Source organism: Orbicella faveolata, unplaced genomic scaffold, assembly GCF_042242905.1.
Source record: "Orbicella faveolata isolate gen_17 unplaced genomic scaffold, um_ofav_v1 contig_12, whole genome shotgun sequence".
NCBI classification, from domain to species: Eukaryota; Metazoa; Cnidaria; class Anthozoa; order Scleractinia; family Merulinidae; genus Orbicella; species Orbicella faveolata.
In genome coordinates, this window is record NW_028301539.1 from 409,865 (window position 1) to 422,703 (window position 12,839).

The 12,839-nt window shown below is 40.7% G+C and overlaps 2 protein-coding genes across 5 annotated transcripts; both read left to right on the top strand.

Annotated features, from left to right (window-relative positions):
• The first annotated feature begins 67 nt into the window (after positions 1–67).
• Positions 68–12,332, top strand: LOC110067500 (NLR family CARD domain-containing protein 4-like). Of its 4 annotated transcripts, none has more exons than XM_020774833.2 (4): positions 68–514; positions 7,617–8,319; positions 8,618–11,346; positions 11,868–12,332. In XM_020774833.2, exons 2-4 carry the CDS (start codon positions 7,629–7,631, stop codon positions 11,997–11,999), a joined length of 3,552 nt encoding a protein of 1,183 aa, XP_020630492.2. In that variant the 5' UTR covers positions 68–514; positions 7,617–7,628; the 3' UTR covers positions 12,000–12,332. The 4 variants fall into 4 exon arrangements, with proteins under 4 accessions (XP_020630492.2, XP_020630495.2, XP_020630493.2 ...); XM_020774836.2 differs by having other exon boundaries at positions 7,620–8,319; XM_020774834.2 differs by lacking the exon at positions 68–514 and adding an exon at positions 5,511–6,303.
• Positions 1,201–5,377, top strand: LOC149116023 (uncharacterized; the record flags this gene model as incomplete). The annotated part of the gene is made up of 2 exons (XM_089283769.1): positions 1,201–1,354; positions 2,267–5,377. Coding segments are annotated over 2 exons (2,601 nt in total), but the record flags the coding sequence as incomplete, so codon positions are not given.
• Positions 12,333–12,839: the final 507 nt, after the last annotated feature.

Genomic DNA, 12,839 nt, shown 5'->3' on the forward strand with positions numbered 1-12,839 from the left:
AACACACGGTAGAGAGACCCTGGGAACGAGGAACACCCTATCCGCTTGGTCACATGACACAGGAACTTTGACACCTCTTCTGGATCCAAAGTAAAACACGCAAGCGTTTGTCTTTAGTGAGCGCTGAGCGTAAGAAAGATGCAGAAAGCCATTCTGTGACTAACGCAGGGAACCACGATCAGGAAAACAATGGCATAAACAGTGTGCATTTAGTACACAGTTGACCTTCGCGCTGGTTGTTCTATTTGTTGCTGCTACAGTACACCGTGCTGTCGAGACCCAACCAGTCGAAACAGCTGTCTTGGCTTTCAGTTTGGACTCTATCAGGCCGTTATCTTGTTAAATTTTTCTACGTAGTAATCAGCCTTGCTTCATTGTTGTTCTATCCCAAGCTGGATGTAGTACTAGTCATCTGAGAACGGGGCGACATATACACGAACGGGAAAAAACTTGCCGGTCCGGAATCGCTTGGAAGCTGGCAGACAACCGGAAAATTATACAACAAAGTATCGAGGTGAGTTGACTTTTTAAAATGAAAGAAGACATCGTAATTTTTAGCTTTTAAGCGACACTGTTGTGTTTCCATACAAACCCTTACATTAAATTCAAACCGTTAGGGTAACGTCACGTTTGTCCTTCTAACCGCATGGAATCATGGGATGTCTGTTTATACTCGTCACACAATCTCTAGCAGTACATAACGTATTGCGGTTGTCATTTAGCGAGATAATTACCCCCTTGTAACTGTATGACACCAAAAAATCATTCGCTTACGAACGCGGATTTCTTTCTTTCTTTTCATGCTATTCGCGGGGAAAGGAAGAGCCTGTGAAGAGCCTGCTCTTAGGTTCCAGGATTTCTTTGTCTCTTCTCATCACCGTGATGTCGGCCTACCACCCCCTGCTTCGTCAATCTTTTTGCTCGCGCTCCAACTTTAGGCCTCACGGAACGGTATCCTACCCCTTGGACCCCTGATGCCCAATTTTTTGTGACATGCGCAGAGTACTTTTTTTTGGGAAACTGCTGTTCGTATGGATACGCGGGCTCAACTCGCTAATGTTTACATTCAAGCTCACTCAAGCAAATTATTTTAAAATTGCAACAAAATGTCGAGCAGATGGGACGAAAAAGAGTTCACGGCAGTCATTTTTCCCGGTTAAATCAACCGTCAGTAAAGAAGAAGAAAGAAATTACCGATGAAAACGTGAAAAAAATAGCTGCAAGCAGTGTCCGAGTAGAATTGAAAAACCTGTCGAGCAAGGAAAAATCGACAAACTCGAGCGAGACTGTAAACGCCTACAGTGTGAAAGTGCCGGCCTGAAGAGGACAATACAAACGCTACGACGAAGTATAGGTAAGTGTCTGCTCAAGTAGTCATCAAGCCGTCTATAAATCTCCTAAAAAGTGTTTCTTAAAGCTTCTGAATTACCAGTAAAAGCCGCTTTCCCACAAATACATTAAAAATTCGTGGCGATGTCAATTAATGCGAGTTTCGATGTTGTCACTAAATTTTTTAAACTCAAACTTATTTAACGTAATAATATATTACCACTACAAGGGGTCAAGGAATACTTAAAACGAAAATAGTTTTAAAAAGTTTTTAAAATGAAGCAAACTAAATGGTATGGTCACATAGGACACGGCTGTGTCAAAATACCAAACTTGAAGCGGCGATTTTAGCGATCGAGTTGGACACCGAGTTCCGACGCAGACAAAAATTTAATAACATACTCTGGACTGGATATCACCGCTTCGCAAAAAAAGGGCTCCTTCATAGCTGGGTACGCAGTAAACAAGATTTGAATCGCAGCTAAATGCTCTTTTAAAAAAGTCTGCTTGCTCGAACCATTGCAAAATGTTCAAAATTAGATAGATATTTAGGTTATTTTTAATTTTCTGTGGCCGGCCGGCTTTCGTGTATTACGCCAGTACTTCAGGTACTTTCGTAGGTTCATGTTAACAGCCTTTTAACCAAAAGCGACCGACAAATTTTAGTCTAGTCGTAAATTTTGTGAGAATGCAATTTTTCCCCAAAGGGTTTGTCTGCCTTTCGTTTTGTAAATTAGCAAGTCAACATCTCGACTCGATATAAGCGGACCGCTGAGGAAACAGCAACTTTCAGAAATCCACACAAGTACACTGTATACTTTAGTTTTTCTATCCTTAAATTTATTATTTAAAAAAAACAAAATACAAGTAAAACTTGTAAGGCCCTATTTATCATAGTAAGGAACAGTTTTTAATTATGACATTTTCATATTTACAGTATTTTTGAGAAGAATTAACAATGACCTAAGGAAAGATGTCTTGAAGTTACAAAGTGAAGCAAAGAAGCGTGAAAGAACTTTGAAGTCTACTGAATTGAAAACAAAACAAGTCGGTAACAAACTACGAGGGACAAAATCTGCTTCCACAAAGCTGAAAAGACAATTAAAGGAAAATGATGAAAATGTAAAGAAACCTAGGTATTCCCTTGTGGACACATTTTCTCATGGCAAAAATGGAACAAATCGTAGAACAGTCATGTTTATGGCCTGCATGAGATATTTACAGCATGCATGTTTGCTTTCTAGCCAAAAGACACCCATTGCATTACATCTAATTTTCAGTATTTTATTCAACTGTAGCCCCCCAACAAATGTTGTCTCGCCATCCACACTGGCAGACTGGAATATCCTATTAGGGGAGGCCGATAAACTGATATTACGCAAAAGATTTGCAAGTAGCCAATATGATTTCCATGTATGGAGTGATGACTCCAACAAAGGTGGCGAAGAGCAGCACATTGTAGGTGTCCACACCTGGTGCCCAGAGATCAATGAACCCAGGGCATATGTCCTTGGTAACAGTTTGACAGCGAGTGGGTCAGGAAAACACCAGTCTGATGTAGAATATCATGTTGTTCATGATGAATATGGCATAACTAATGTTTCAGGTTTGGTTGGGGATAATGCCTCAACCCAGAAGGGGAAGGCTAATGGTTTAATAGCAAATAATTCAAGGGTTTTTGAAAAGGACATGTTCTTTGTTGGATGTTACCCCCACGTCCTGAACATTATGTTAAGAAGGATGTGCCAAGCTGGGTTTGGGGCCAAGGGTGACATGAATAACAACCATGTATTGCAACTACTTTATAAGGTATCTTGGCTTCATCATGAACGGCCAAGTCAGTACAAATCAATGTATGTATCACTAGGAATCTTAAGTAAAGAGCCACCCCTTCCCCAGTCCTTTATTGACACGAGGTGGACATACTACTATGAGACACTTCAATGGCACTTGAAGTATGGTAAAGCCTGTCTACAACTTGGAGAGAGTGTCCTGGAAAGAATGCCAAAGTCAGACAGCCACTACACAGTGTGGCAGAATGTTATCAAGTTGAGCTCCTGTCCAATGATTCAAGTGGAAATTAAGTTTCTGTACGAGTTTCTTGACAAGTTTCTTATTCCATCTCTCAATGCATCACAAGCAACAGATCAAGAACTTGGCTTCTCCAGTGGATACCTGGCACAATTATGGCCAGCAACTGTCCTTAAACATCATGAAACATTAAGTAAAATGTTGATGTCTCCATCAGCATATTTCCCTTTAACTGAGCAGCAGATGAAGATGTCACTGAAGGATCCTGCAGCCATCAACCACTTTCGTCAGGAAGGGCAGAGGCCAATGTTGCAAGAAGCACTTAAAGTTGTTAAAGACCATGGATCAGAGTGGTTGTCCTTCCCCAAGTTATTTGGAATTGGAGCTGATCCAAGATACCAAAGTTCTTTCTGGTATTCTGTTTTGAAGGCTCTTGAAATTCCTGTCATGCTGCCAACTGAAAGAGAAAAAGAAAGCAGGTCAGTGCAAAATTTCTATGTCCACGGACAAAATCTTCACACATTGGTTTGTAAGGACAGGACTGGTTTAGTTAAATGGGCAGAAATCTGGAACTTGAAGGAACCAAAACTACTGAATGATATCAAAAGAGTTGCAACATCACCACAGAGTAGTCTCATCAGTAAAGAAGCTAACCCCCACCTTTTTGAGTTCTATGCCAAACACATTTTCAGTATTCCTGTGAACAATGTAATTGCTGAAAGGCAGTTCAACCTTTCACAACTTTATCTTCAAAACAACATGTCAGAGCTGTCAAAACAAGCCTCGATAACATTTGTTGAGAACATACTTCACAGTGGAAAAAACAACAACCGCACCACTGAAGCAGCAAGAGAAGTACATGAAGAGAGAATGAAGGCATATGCAAACATGCTGACCTCAGACCTTTTGCAAGAGGCAAGAAAGAAGTTAAATATGATCCGAAAATGTGAAAACCATGGGCCACTGACTGCAAAAGATGTATATCCCAAAGCTTGGGAAGCAAGGAAATTAAATAGCAACACATCAAGCATGATCCAGTCCCTCAAAGCTGAAGGCCGCAAACTTGAACTGCAGTGGAAAGCTTCCACCAAAGGCACATCACAATTGGAAAACCAGAGGTCATTCCGGCCAACTGTCATTACAGCATTCAGAACAGCTGGAAAGGTTCCATCTCTAATGCAACTTGCAGCTACTGAGGTATGGGGTTATGGACAGGAACTTTCAACACATGACTTACCAAGAGAATGCCAGTTCTTCGTACAAAACCTGCCAAACATTGTACAGTCTTTGAACATTGATCTTCCATCCACTTTGGACATGTATACCACCCAGTTACCTATGCAAGAAGAATGAAAGTCAAATATGGGGTGGCTCTTTCTAAAAAGGTACTTTCACAAAAAGATTATTTTCAATTGTATCAATTTCATACTAAACAAATGCGCTTCAACTATGTTCTATCTGAGATTCAGATAAAGTAATTAGTTTGTGGGGAGTCTTACCCATTTGTAAAATACAAATTGTTGCAGTGTAAATAATAGTGATCATAAATATCAAAATACTTCTGAGTGATTATAATGTAATGCATGATTACTGTAGAGTTGTACAGTCAGCAGTTTACAGTGAATGTGAATATAAAAATACTTCTGAGTGATTATAATGCATGATTGCTGTAAAGTTGTACAGTCGGCAGTTTACAATGGATTTGAACATACATAATTGTTTTTCATTATCATTCATATGGGGCAGTTGTTTAAAACTAGCATGATAAGTAAGCCGCATAATTTTTACAGTAAAAATGTAAGTATTGGTAATTTTTAACGTAAAGTTTGCTTAAAATTACACAAGAGTGTAGCTTGTATAAGATAAAATAACATAAAGCAGTGTACTAATGTACATGAGGTACCATGTTGCATGAGAGAAAAAACAAGGTTGAAAGGAATCGAAAGTAGCCTAATATAGTGGAATGTAAAGCAGAACAGTGTTTATTAAAACCTTATGTAACTGATAAAACGCACAACAGACTGAATAATTTTATTCCCTCCCAAGATATGAAAATGTTATCAACAGCGGGATGTCTAAACAAGACCACCTTTATTCAGATCATTAAAAATGAAAGTGCCTATCATGCTGGAAAAAAATCATTACTGGAATACCAAACAGTTGTTGTGGCTTACTAATCAATACTAGCAGGGGGTAACTATTTGCATTTACCTGAAAGAATGGAGCGTGAACTCACCTCTCGTAGCCTCGAATTTAACATCTCCCAAGCTGTCTCCGTGCGCGTAGTGCATTCAATATTTATTTCACTACAATATCTTGGGCGCGCGGGGAAAAAGTTGAAATAACTTCAAGAGCAATCAGTCTAGGCCTCCAGACCTTCATTATCCAGGAAACTAGAAGGCAAATCTCCAATTTCACCGTTTCGGTTTTTCGATATCACCGCCTCTGCCCGCTGAGGACGGCAAAAAAGTAAAAAAATACGTATTTCTGCCACTTACGCGACGAAAGAGAAAAAATTAAAACGGTAGAACTTTCAGCCGTGTCCCATTCTTCCTTCTTTGCACGTCTATGGGCCAAAAACTTCGCGTCGGAAGACGATATTCAGCCAAAAAGTTTACAATAATTTGACTGGAGCAAGTGTTTCCGAGAAACGGTTCAACTGCGCATGTCATAAATTTTTTCCTACTGATGTACTGCATACCATTCCGTGAGGCCTAAACTTGCGCGCGGCCAGAGTGCGAATAAAAAAGCTTGCCACGCTGGCTAGTAGATCACATTTTGTGTTTGTTCTGTTGAAACTATATTTCAGAACACTACCCATTTCTAAGAAACTTTCGAAACCGGAAAAGAATTGAAAGCGAGATATTTACGTCACCGCTGGTCACCGCCTTCACTTGTATTGGTAGTGTTTAGCTTGATGATATCATTAAGAGCTTCTTCAAGGTAAGTCGGGGGCGTTTTAAGCATAGCTTAGCATGATAAACACGCACAAATCATGCCAAAATTTTATAAAAGGACGTAAATTTCGCTTAAGTGCTCGCAAAAATTTTCTTCAATAATACTGTTCAGCCGAATACTGCGGTTAACCGATATGTAAATTTCCTTGTTTTTCAGCATTCGGCGTTAACAGCCTTTTCCTATGGCTTCCTTCGCTGGGAAGGTCGCAACTTTCGGGGATTCGCTTCTTTGTGTCGGCTAAAACCTTCTCCATACTTTATATCTACGCCGACACAAATGTTTTGACTAAAATTTTGAGGAAGGAATCAGTCTTGGTTTTATATTACGTCCAAGCAGACTCTTATATAGTGCGAGTGTAAAGGTCACCTTAGCTTTGTACAAACATTGTTACCGCTTGCTGTATGTTTTTTCCACTGTTTCTAAATCTTCTTAGACAAATTACGTTTAGCTCGCTACCGTAGTTACTTTCGAACCTGAGCCGTCGCTGCTTTCTGAGTAGGACTGTAACGATTCCTCGAAATTTCAATTGTTCTGATTGTGACCATCCCGTTCGATTCACGAATCTTTGACATTAGATTTCGATTTCTTTTGATTCAAAAATTGCCTAAGCCAGATCATGTTTTTGCAACTTTCCATAAAGATGCTTTGCCCCAAAACTTCAGCAAAACGAATTATGAATTAAGTTAAGTGTGTTTTGATCGAGGCCGGCCAGCAATTAATTTTGCGTACGCCATTTTGCTAATGAGTGGCGACAAAGTACTTCTCTTCCCCCTCCCCCCCCCCCCCCCCCCAAAAAAAAGATATTATGAATTTTCAACATGGCGTCAACGTCGAAGAACCAAGACTGGTGATGTAGTATGAAGTAAGAGAAAAAATGCAAAATCGAATCGAAATATTAGTTTCCGCACGGAAATATTCTTCAAGGTCAGGGAAACGTCTGGCAATTTTACTAGTATTTTTAGTCAGGGGAAATTGACATTTTAAAGTAAAGTCAGGCAAACTTGAAGTTATAACACCATTAATTTATTTGATACCATTGAAGGGTTAGGGTTAGAAACATTGCGGGCCACTGTGACCTCAATGATGTTTTTCCTCAAGGAAGAAGGCAAATTTGTTGAAACATTGTGAGATCTAAATAAATGGGCGAAAAGAATGGCTGTAAGGGGAGGCCACTACTATATCTAGTTATTTGGTCAGGGAAATCGTATTTTATCAGAAAACATTCAGGGCAGTTTGAAAACTGAATATCTATGGCAACCATGAATGTTTGTAACAAATTTACGTGTAATTGTTAACAGTAGAAACTGGCCATGGCTTCCGCAGTACCAGCATTTCCTTCCACCAAAGAAACAACTAACTACGCCAGACTGTGTCGGCTCCTGGTAGATGTGGGCTCACAGGTCCTAAGAGAAACCTTTGATAGAATACACCCCCCAGCAAGCCTTTATGCAGTTTTGGCAAGACCTGCAGTGCACGCTACACTGCAGTCGTTACACAGGAAAAAAGTTCTTAACCCTACACAGTGGAGCAAATTGTATCCGGCCATCGCATCTTCAGTTTCATCAAGGGACTTTGACATCACGTTACTGATGATACTGCTGAGGAATATCTGTGGTATGATTCCTCCCATAACTGGCTGGGATGATCTTCCTGCTGCTACTGATGTCTCTCCTGAGGCTGACATCGCTCGAGTCAAGTTCTACAGAAACACAATTTACGGTCACGCCAGTCAGGCTTCAGTTGACGATGCAGCATTGAGCAAATACTGGACTGACATCCGGCAGGCGTTGGTGAGACTTGGAGGAGCGAGTTATGGGACCGCTATTGATTCTCTCAGAGATGACTGCATGGATCCTGACATCGAGAAACACTACCAAGAGCTTCTGAAACAGTGGAAGAAGATAGAGGAGAACATTCAAGACAGGTTAGAGGACATGGATAAAAAGCTGAATGATCTAAAAGTGTCAATGCTTACTCCACAAGGAAGGACACCTGTCAAAGGTAAGCTGTAAATGATAGAAGTAAAAGAAATGAATGCTTGGCCGAACCCTTGGAAGTACAGGTTGACGTGCACGAACACGACCCAAATTATTAAAAGCAAAAGCAAGTTATTTAAATTAATATCATGTTGCATGAGTACTAGTAAGCCAAACAATTTTTTTGTTTATCATTTGACTTTCAAGCGTTTGTCAAGCCGGTATTTGATATTGCCTTAAGTTCCAGTAGCTAAAGCTCCCATAAGGATTTCAAACCATCCAATATCAGACGCAAAATCGCCATGCTGGTTTCATTTGTTTAGTTGCAGACCCATTGGACCTTCAGGAGTGTCAATCTCAGTTACGCATGCGTTATAACACCGTGAATCAAGTAAAAATCAGTCCTTGGGACCCAGATGACACTGTGGATATTGATGAAATTTACACCAATTTATCGTGGTTAAAAGATGAAAGAAAACCCACTGGTAAGAAACAAAGGAGATTGGAACACTACACTGAAATATTCACAGGCCACAAGCGCTTCACCAATCCTAAGAGAATTCTTGTGTACGGAAGACCAGGTATCGGCAAATCGACCTTTTCGCAGAAAGTTGCTGTCGACTGGGCGAGCGGAAAGAACGAAACCCTGAAAAGGTTCGACATTTTGCTTTTGATCAAGTTGAGAGACGTCTGTGGAATTCAAGATTTTCCGTCCATGTTAAAGGCTTCTGAAGTACTTGCTTGTGACGGTTCAATTTCCATTGCTAGCCTGTATGAATACGTTCTTCAGAACCAACACAAAGTGTTGCTCGTTTTGGACGGTTATGACGAATACAGTCCCGGGACTTTAAAATCCTCACCAATTCGTGAGATATGGGAAGGTAATCAACTGAGAGATTGCCATGTTGTCGTTACAACCAGACAAATGGAAAGTGAACAGTTGATCAAGTCCAGCCACGTACAGTGCGAGATCAAGGGACTGGATAGCAAGGAGCAGGTGAACGAGTTTGCTGGCAAGTTTATCACCAATCCAAGAGAAATTGAAGAATTTAACGGTTACTTGGACAGCAGAGATCTGTGGAAAATAGCGGAGATACCTCTGCTTCTTTTAATGCTGTGCCTGATATGGATGGACAGACATAGGAAAGCTCTGCCAAAATCACGACTCGCTTTGCATGAAAGATTTGTGGAGACCTTACTATCGCACATGGCAACAAAGAATCCGAAGAATGTGAACGATGGACCTTCATATAACATCCTTGATGAGTACAGAGAAGACCTGAGCAAAATAGGAAAGCTAGCTCTGGAAGGTCTCCTGAGAAACGCACTTTACATTGATCTTAAAGATGCAATCCTTCAGAGTAGCAGATTCACCGACAACATGATTCGCTCAGGCCTTTTTCAGTTTTCAAAGCTTTCAAGTGCAGATCCTAACAAGAGCTTATTTTTTCTTCACAAATCGATTCAGGAATTCTTAGCTGCATGGTTTATAATGAACAAGGCAGGATTGATGGAAGGAAAGGTGGATTGTTTTGCAAGGATCGATTCATTTCAGAAAGCTTTGCATCTTCAGGAGATTCTGAAGTTCATGTGTGAATGGTCAGAGCAAGGAGCCAGAGCAGTTTTCAGTCTTCTTAAGTTCTTAGGAGAAAAAGAAGGTCTTACGAAGTGCAGTTTCACTAAAACGCCTTCTGTGGACGATCTATCGGGTGACCAAAGAAACTTTCGATATCTTAGTTTGCAATGTTTTTTTAGTTGTTCGTCCTCGACCAAACAAGTTTTGTACCCTCTGTTTCTATCAAATGTTGACGGTGTTGTATTAGTGAACAACACCCTTGCCGCCCGAAGCCTTGCAGCTGAAGCTCAACTTATTTCTTCCGCTTTACCGAGCTATGTATTCTTTGAGGTCGGAGTTGTTTTCGCTGACATTGCACCCTTACTAGATGCCTTACATGCTGTTGTTATCACATGTTCTGGGCTTACACTTGAGGCGTCAACTTTTTTTCGAAATCATTGGGTGGCCTCTGGATTCCCGAAGTTACATTTCTTTTTAAAGAAACAAGGAGAAACAATATACTTTTATTTCACTCACATTTCATGGAAATACAGGTTTCCATCAGAATACCTTGAAATATTAAGAGATCTCACAACGGCGCTACCTGAGTCTCAAAAGAAACAGTCCACTGGTGACCATTCAAGCAGTGAAGACAACAAAAACAACGCTTTGAATGTTGTTGAGGACACTGAGGGTAGATCTGATTGCGGGCTGAATTGCTTAGCGCTGGTCATTTCGATAGAATGGGAATGTAACAAAGCGAGTGACGAGTTATGTGCTCTCAATGGAGTTTTGTCTGCTGTGGCCTTTCCACGTAGCATTGAAGTAACCCAAGCACACTTTCGTTTGTTTGATGCTCAAGTGGTGAAGGATGTGGTCTCCCATATCAACATAACTGACAATCTTTATAGGTTGCAGCTCAAGAGGCTGAACATGACGGCTGACGATGCAACCATCATCGCAACATCTCTTCATCACGCCCATAACTTGCATGAGCTGGAGTTATCAGACAGTCCATTGTACGGCAGTGTGAGTTATCTGGCTGAAAACCTTCACCATGCTCTACGGCTGGTTGACTTGGCATTGTTTAGAGTCGGTATGGGGTATCAAGAGTGCATATCACTTGGTACTTCACTTAAACATCTACCACAGTTACAAAGACTCAGTTTATCATACAACTTACTTGGTGACGGGATCACTAAGCTGGCTGAGCACTTCAGCAGTGTTCCTCGTCTGAGGGCACTGGGGCTAGGCGGAACAAACATGGGTGAAGAAGAGGCAACTTTCCTGGCTCATTCACTGAAGCATGTATCAAACCTTGAGGAACTCTATCTAGCTGGAAACCCGCTTGGGCAAGGAGTCAGCATTCTTGTACAGCATCTCAGAAACCTCCCAAATCTGAGGAAACTGGATCTTAAAGATGTTGTGATGACAAAGAAAGAACTCGATGACGTGACAGCCGCAAGCCGAGAAAAAAGGATTAAAACCAGTTACCATGTAAGTATTTTGTTTTTATTTCATTTAGGTTTGGTCAAAATTTAGATTCTTGTACCGATAATCTTTTGTAGAACGGGACGCTACTTCAAAGTAATTCGATTTTATTCGATTCTTCTTTTATTTTTAGTGAGATCTGTGTAATCGTCATTTTTCATTAGTATAACTATTTTCTATGAAGCACTGAACTTTTATCGACTTGAAGTTGTTTCAAAAATAGCTAAGAGTCCCGAAAAGATTATTTAGAAACTAATAAAGTCAAGTCAAGTTATAAATCGATACCGTTACCATGAATAGTCAATCTTGAATTTAATTTTTTTCCGCAATGCCTTCAAATAGTAAGAGCCACCCAAAATAATTTTCTATTTGTCTCGAGTCATTATGTCTGTTCAGTTTGAGAATCACAGATTCCTAAGAAACGTGATCGATTTGTAAAGTTTTGCACCAGCTTTACAAGTTTCACTTTGGTGCTCTGATTCATGCATGCTGTACCTGATTGTTTGTACTGTTTATTGTCTGTATAGGATCCTCAAGGCAACTTGAAGCCGGAGCGTGTCTGGCCGGTGATTGAACCTGCTCCGGATTATTTATTTTCTCCAATGCTTGGAAGCCATAATGATGGCAATTTGTGCCTGTGTTCTATTGGTGCGCGGTAGAACAAAAGCATCTGATTAGATCTCGACCATCACAAGACTAACAAACATCTCTTTAAAACCGTAAGGTGATAAACTAAGTATCTGTTCGTTCACACTAAATTTCAATCATCATCAATGTGAGCGTTTGCAAAGTGGCATTAGCATAACGAAATCTTTTATTCCAATTGCAACGAAATTTAAGTATTTTATTATCATTCTTCACCAGCCGATCAAAATGACAGACACCTTGGTCATGTGACGTGATACGATCGTTTCGTAAAGTATGGTGGAACTCCTGGTATGATGTAAATATTTCTCGGACTGTAAATAAATCAATGTTGAAAGCAATAGAAATGTCTAATCCCTGTTGCGAAGACTGTCATCTATTCCTAATGGGAAGCAGTCAGTCGGGGTATGATGAAGTTAACAGGCTTCAGTAATCTTAGACTAAGAGTAGTCCCTCTTTCGCTTAGTCCATCGTACGAGGCGCGAAACAAAACATGGCCGCGCGAAATCCTGGGGGCGAAGAGCGCCCAGGATTTCGCGCGCCCATTTTTTTTCTTGCAGTTTTCTTCCGCGTCACGCACGACGGACTAAGCGAAAGAGGGACTATTCGTAGTCTACAGTAATCTGGGCGGGTCGGGAAGGGGAGAGAGTGGTACTTTGAAACTCACGACCTATCTCCTGGGCCCGCTTCTCAACTTAGATACCTCGTCAACCAAGCCGGAAACACCTGTAGGAGGGCGGAACCAAGGAAAGGAAAAGTACTATTTATTGACACATCTCAATTTTGAAGTTATTAGGGGTTCCCAGTGTGTCCCGACTTCGCAAATGTAGCTCAACCTTAAAATAATCTAATGG

What these genes read in the sequence shown, in the direction of transcription:
- LOC110067500 (XM_020774833.2), top strand. Translation starts at nt 7,629, where the DNA reads ATGGCTTCCGCAGTACCAGCATTTCCTTCCACCAAAGAAACAACTAAC. An exon ending in AGGAAGGACACCTGTCAAAG is followed by an intron (nt 8,320 to 8,617) that starts GTAAGCTGTAAA and finishes TCATTTGTTTAG; the next exon opens with TTGCAGACCCATTGGACCTT. An exon ending in GGATTAAAACCAGTTACCAT is followed by an intron (nt 11,347 to 11,867) that starts GTAAGTATTTTG and finishes TTGTCTGTATAG; the next exon opens with GATCCTCAAGGCAACTTGAA.